General features: G+C 29.7%; 1 protein-coding gene across 1 annotated transcript; it reads left to right on the top strand.

The window, feature by feature from the left end:
• Window positions 1-354: 354 nt before the first annotated feature.
• LOC131057229 (2-oxoglutarate-dependent dioxygenase DAO-like) lies at window positions 355-1,671 on the top strand. The gene is made up of 5 exons (XM_057991416.2): window positions 355-782; window positions 912-1,002; window positions 1,056-1,181; window positions 1,336-1,579; window positions 1,640-1,671. The coding sequence occupies exons 1-5, from the start codon at window positions 355-357 to the stop codon at window positions 1,669-1,671; spliced, it is 921 nt and encodes a 306-aa protein (XP_057847399.2).
• The last annotated feature ends 5,351 nt before the right edge of the window (window positions 1,672-7,022 follow it).

Raw genomic sequence — 7,022 nt, 5'->3', positions numbered from 1 at the left:
ATTGAAATTATAGATGCGGTAGCACAAGCCTAGAATCCCGACCCATCCAATGCATCATTGTTTCTTAAATTCCATCGCATGAATAGAGCCAAATGAAAATACCAAGGAAACTGGTTACACCATTGACAATATCCATGGGGTGTTAAATCTTAATAACACTACTTGACAAATTTTTATACGGCTTCTTCGTATAATTCTACTTTTAACCCAACTGATCTTTTAGATATAACCACCCTCTCTTTCAGGAATTTGTTTCTTTATCTTACCGTAGGGTTCTAGTTTTAGAGGTGGTCATTATTTTGTACGAAATGTTCAAGCTATGCCAAAATATCTCACCTTGGAACACGTTATTAAATGGAAGGAACTCCAATATCAAGCGAGATAAAGCACAACCCATTCTTCTACCGTGCTATTGTCACAACATACATAATGCCTTTACCCCTTGAAGCCACAGTATCTGATGTGGTTCTTCCTGTAGTGGACATTTCCAAACTCCCAAGAAACTTGAATGCTCAGGAACTAAACCAACTTCGATATCATCCCGACCTCGCCAAACTCGGCGAGGCCTCCAAAGAATGGGGATTTTTCCAACTCGTAAATCATGGAATTCCAGTAGATCTTCTGCAAAAGGCTGAGAATGGTAGCCGAAGTTTATTATCCATGCCTACCGAGGTCAAAGAAAAAGCGTCATTTGGTAAGCCACTCGTGACTGACTACCGAAAACAAAACTATGAGTACTTTCACATTCGAGACTCCACTAGTCCAGGTTCGTTTGAGCAAATGTATGCAAAGCTGTGTCCTGAACGGAACCCCAATTTTTCTTATGCTATTCATCTTTCACTTTCCTTTCTCTAGTGCTACTTGAATCGGCTTTGTCTAATGATTTGAATTCATGCAATATATTTTGGCAGCGAAGCGATGGCAGCGTACGCTTCGTGTGTCTCAGATCTTGCACAAAAAATCATAAAAGTAATTCTGGCAAGCCTGGGATTGGATGCCCAGGTTCACTATCACAATTACTTCAAAAAAACCGGAAATGTATTGCGTATAAACAGTTATTCATTGGAAAACACGCCCATCGGAGAGGAGGCGTTCATCCCCCATACAGATTCGGGGTGCATCACAATTCTTTACCAAGATGGTGTGGGAGGTCTTCAGATTTGATCTCGGGAGGGCGTGTGGTTAAACGTCAAACCTCTCTCTCATTCATTTGTTGTCAATCTGGGGGACTCCATCAAGGTATGAAATTTTCTCTCCGCCTACCGCCGTTTTAATTCTCTCTTTTAAAATTACGGTGTGATAAGATTTAACAAAGAGTGATGGATATGTTTGCAGGCGTGGACCAACAGCCGGTACCGCAGCGCAGAGCATCGTGTTGTATGTAAAGGTTGGAGAGATCGTATGTCAATTGCCTTGTTTAGTTATTTTCCTCAAGAGACGGAAATCTGGGCGCCTGAGGAGCTTGTGGAAGACAACAATCCAAGGCGTTACAAGCCTTTCATATTGTCACACTTAATGCGTGAAAAAATGAGTAACAGAGAATACAATGCAGCAACTAGGGCTCTCGAACGATTCGCGAGTATATAAAGAGTCGTTTGTGCCTGCAGTGTTCTGTTCTGAAATTGTATTCTTGTTGCAGATTGTTTGGTTGTTTTTAGCAACGAAATCTAAAAGTGAGTCTATTGAAATAAAGAATTTTTCATGTGTCTATAAATGGAACGGTTTAAATTATATATATTAAGTTTACATTTTTAGACTTAAAAGTGTTAAAGAGTAAGGGTTCCAGATATTTTTTAGGCTTAATATGTTGTTTAAGGTGTGTGGTCACACTAAGAATATATTTCTATGCTTAAAAGTGTGAAACATTCTGAGGTCACTAACATTCTCTAGGCTTAATATGTTGCTTAGTGTTTCTAGTTTAAGACTGGCCTCAGGCCAAATACACATGTGACTAAAATTACATAAATTTCTAAACTACCATTTCTATATGAAAAATAAGAATACAAGACACTTTAGTCTATGCCTAGAGTTCTACGGGCTGATTTATTTGAATTAAATGTTTGTTTTTAAAATTAGACACCGAGTGACAAAGAAAATTTTGTGCCAAATTTTGAGTGCAAAAAGCAGTGCTCGGAATTTCTTTTATTTTGGTGTGAAAAAGTTATATCTAACATAAATAATCGCTTCTACGTTGAAAGAAAAATCACATTCTAAAATTGGCAATTCTTTCTATTTCTTGAAGTATAATTTTAATTTTTAATTTTTGAGATAACTTTTCCCAATTGAAATCAAAATAATTTTTCAGTTTGGCTAAGTAAAATTATTTTTTGACTTTTGACTTTATATTGAATTCATATTAAGAGATTTTTATTTACATTATAGGCTTGATCAAAAGATATAAAATTTAATTATATGTGGGGTACTAGCAGGTTTGAATTAAACAATGTCTTAGCATGGTAGGCAATTCAATGTTCATGTTTAGTGAGATCTATTTTAAGAACATATTAGAAACCATCTATAAAAAAGAAGAAGATTCAATTCTACTGTTGAAAAGGTTTCTTCTTTAATTGTGTTTATTCTTGCATCTATATCCTTTTCTTAATTAATTTAACTTTTACTCCCGCATTTAGTGCTTGAGTCATAATTCATGCTAACTATATAATACAACCACAAGCTTGCAATTAATATTAGCTGAACAATAAATACCATGAAATTTGATGATATTTCTAAGAGGTGACTAATATTTGATGACCTATATCATTTGGAGTCAACATTAAGACCATCCATATCCATGATATATCCTAAGTAACGAACTATCTCCATAAAAAATGAACATATTTCTATGTTAGCATAAAGCATGAGTTCTCACATAGATGAGATTATTTATTGAATATACTTTGAATGTTCCTTGATGCTAAACATCAAAATCTTTTGATTGTACCATCAATAAATATGATTTTCATAGTTGTAGATTATAATAGAATCACTCTTAATAGTTGACACTTAATTAATCATCATAAGATCACATGTACTAGTCATCACATTAACGATTAATCAATTAACCTTAGTTTATTAATTATTCATATCTCATATTATCACTAATTACTTATAATTTTTATTATTTCTCATATATTTATTTAATTAAATAATATTTTAATATTCACTACGAATTAATGCTTCACTTTCAAATAAATTTGTTTTTTTTCCATCAATCAATGTAGCCTTCATTGATTAGATAACCTAGTTTTAATTTGGAAACTCAATACTCTCTTTTCATTGAACTTTGCTTCATTTTAGAAACTCAATCTTCTCCAAATGATTCTCATATCCATTGATTAACTATATCTTCAAATGTAAACTTGATGTTCACAATTACCTGTTAGTAGAATTAAATACTCTTATATCATTTTCTTCATGACTCAAAATGAATTTTTTTTATTTTTAGATGGGACGTTCACATAGATTCCTGAATTGACTTAGGTCATCATCCTTATTCTTATCTCCTAATTGAGTTTTTATCTATAAATCTATAAGTAAGGTCATTCCTTCATAAGTTTGATCATTTTTTCACTTCTAAAAAATTACATTGTGCAAAAATTATGAAATAAATCATAGTGTTATGCTATTATGATTACATCCACATTCCAATAAGTAAAGAACATCTTTCATTTTGAGTTTTATATTGAAATTTTTAGAATAAAATTAATGAATTGTTTATTTACTATTTCTTGTTGTATGATTCTACTTTATGATTTTGTTGTACACATTTTGATGAACTCAACATGAATGTTAATTTTTAACTAATCCTTTTCTTTTTCAAGCATTGAACTCTCATTTTTTTCTATGTTACAAGTATTTTCAAGTGGTTTCAAGAATGAAAAGTAAATAAAAAAATACTTTGGGGTCCGATAAATGTGATTGCATCAAGATTGGATGAGAACTGAAAATGACACATAATACCTTATATCATCCTAACTAAAATTTTATTAAATTTATTTCAATGTCTCAAAGGTTAGGATCACACAAAATCATATGTACAATTGTATTAAATTAGTTTAAGAATATCATGAAAAATTTAACATACATTATTCTAGCATTTTTTAATGAGTTTAAACATACCCATTGTATATGTGCTAAAAAGATTTTTTTATAGGATATATAGGTTATAATATACACATACCGTATATTATATACACACAATATTAAAATCATAAACAATATGGATTTTTAACCCATAATATATACATGATAATTTTACATATTGACTCTACATATATACTATATTCCACTACCTATAGTTTAGATTTGCTTGTTATATACATAATCAACATCACCTATAATATGTATATGTGTACATATATATACATATATTTATGTATATTTATATATATATATGTATATATATATATGTATATATATGTATGTATATATATATACATATATATATGTATGTACACACACACACACACACATATATATATGCACATACATATATACATACATATATATACACACATATATATGTATATACACACACACACAAACATATATACATATATGTATGTATATCTATATATATGTATGTATATCTTTATATATGTACATATATATATACATATATGTATATATATATCTATACACATATATATATATGTGTGTGTGTTTGTATGTACATATATGTATGTATATAAATATACATGTATGTATATATATGTATATATATACATATACATATATGTATGTATACATACATATATGTATATACACACACATATATATGTATATATATATGTATATATATATGTATATATACATATATATATACATATATATATACATATATATTTACATATTTACATATATATATATATACATATATATTTACATATTTACATCCATATATATACATATATATTTACATATATACATATATATTTACATATTTACATATATATATGTATATATATTCATATTTACATATATATATATGTATATATATTCATATTTACACATATATATATATATATTTATATTTATATTTATATTTATATATATACATATATATATACATATATATTTACATATATATGTATTTACACACACACACACACACACATATATATATATTTACACATATATATATATACATATATATGTGTAAATATATATATATATGTAAATATATATATACATACATATATATATATACATACATATATATATACATATATATATATATATATATATATATACACACACACACACATACATAATAACTATGTATAATTTTGATCTCATTTTTGTGCCCCTAATTTAACGTGTCCCATCCCAATTCTTCCCTAAGTCCACTTTGGTGCTTTTTAGCTCAAATTTGATGTTGCTTGACTACATGGCTAAGTGGACCCCATCCTTGGACTATACCTTTTTGGTTTCCTTTTTGCTTTCTCCATTTTACGAGGAAAAGGGCACCTAGAGAACCCTTGTCTGGACTTGGTCACCTTAGTCCCGCTTAAATAGGTCCTATTTCAAACAAGTTGAGGCACTTTCTTACCCCAAAGATTTTTTTTCCCCATCATTCAATTTGACCATCAAAGGTCAGCCTAATTGGTGAATTACCTACGGAAACCTATATAAAGACATCCTATCATTTCATTTTGAGAGAAGACGAGGAAGACTCTAGGAATAATTCCTAGTGTAATTGAGATCATTGCAAACATTCATCATCAAGCATTATCAAGAATTCAAGGTAGAATTTCATCCCACCATATTCTTCAAGCATGATGGATACAATCACATCAATACTCAGGCAATCATATGTTTTTATTTGACTCTTCTATGAATTGTCATGTTACTGCATCAATATTTGTGATCACATCTAAAGTGAAATGCATCATCAAGTTTAATCAATCATTGTAGATCTAAGGTATATCATTGAACATTTACTTCAGAATTTAAAATTTTAATTCAAGGTTTAATTCTTAAAGTGGGGTTTGACCTAGGATAATCCCCATCAACAAACCTATTTATGTCATTTTGTGTGCATGAAATTGACTTGAGAGCTACAAGTGAGGAATCTGATAGACTAGATGATGACAATCAATCTCAACTTTTGAAAGCATGAAAAGTGGAGGACTAGGATAGTCAGTCTCACTTGGTCCAAAAAAATTCTGGCAACCTTTTAATAGTAGATTTTGTCTGTCATTGTTTTCCAAAAAACATCAAGTTTGTCTGCCCTCGATATGGGGAGGACCAAGACAGTTTGCTCCCTAGTCCCAACAAGTGTGCTTGAACTTTTTTTCATTTCTCTTGACCCATTTTCCAATCTTAGAATTAAGTTTATAGCCCTACATGATATCCAAAACATTTTATTACTATTATTTTAGATCAATTTCTCATTATTATTTGTCCTAGATCTAGCATTGCAATTTAACCCTAAATCAAATTTAGTTTCAAATAAAACAAGGAGGATTAATTTGAACTGTATTTAGCACTTTAAAGATTAGATCAATCAAGTTCAATTCCCTCATTAATGTAAGGTTGGTCCCAAGTAAAATTAGTGGCTTCATTAATCCAAGTGGCAAAGCCCTAATTCCACAACCTTATAGTTTGGTGAATCTAGTGCTTTTGCATATTTTTTATTCATCATTTTCAGACTTGATTTTTTATTAATGGCATCTACAAAATCAGAATAGTTTACTATTTTTGATAATAGCCTTTTTCACTTCACATGTTGCTTTCATTTTTTCATACCACTTTCAAATATTGCATTTTAAGTTTCTCAAAAAAATTTCCCTCTTATAAAATATTTTTCAAATCTTGTATTCGTATTTCATGTGGTTGCATAGTAACTAAATGAAAAGAATTGATGGGATATGTATATCTCATTAGGGCTTTAGTTGACAATATTCATGATAATAATAGAGATGACATTGAAAAGGCTAACACTTTACCTCACCTAGGATATCTTATGAGAATGAGGAAAGATTAAATACTCCTACCAATGATCTCTCTAATATAGAGAA

The sequence above is a fragment of the Cryptomeria japonica genome, chromosome 8 (assembly GCF_030272615.1).
Source record: "Cryptomeria japonica chromosome 8, Sugi_1.0, whole genome shotgun sequence".
NCBI classification, from domain to species: domain Eukaryota; kingdom Viridiplantae; phylum Streptophyta; class Pinopsida; order Cupressales; family Cupressaceae; genus Cryptomeria; species Cryptomeria japonica.
The sequence above is the reverse complement of the archived record's forward strand: the minus strand, read 5'-3'. Positions and strand labels throughout refer to the sequence as shown.

Bases quoted from the DNA above. Each gene is read 5' to 3' on its own strand.
- LOC131057229 (XM_057991416.2), top strand. From the start codon at position 355: ATGGAAGGAACTCCAATATCAAGCGAGATAAAGCACAACCCATTCTTC. The intron at 783-911 runs GTATGCAAAGCT...ATATTTTGGCAG, and splicing joins CCAGGTTCGTTTGAGCAAAT to CGAAGCGATGGCAGCGTACG. The intron at 1,182-1,335 runs GTTAAACGTCAA...ATATGTTTGCAG, and splicing joins TGATCTCGGGAGGGCGTGTG to GCGTGGACCAACAGCCGGTA.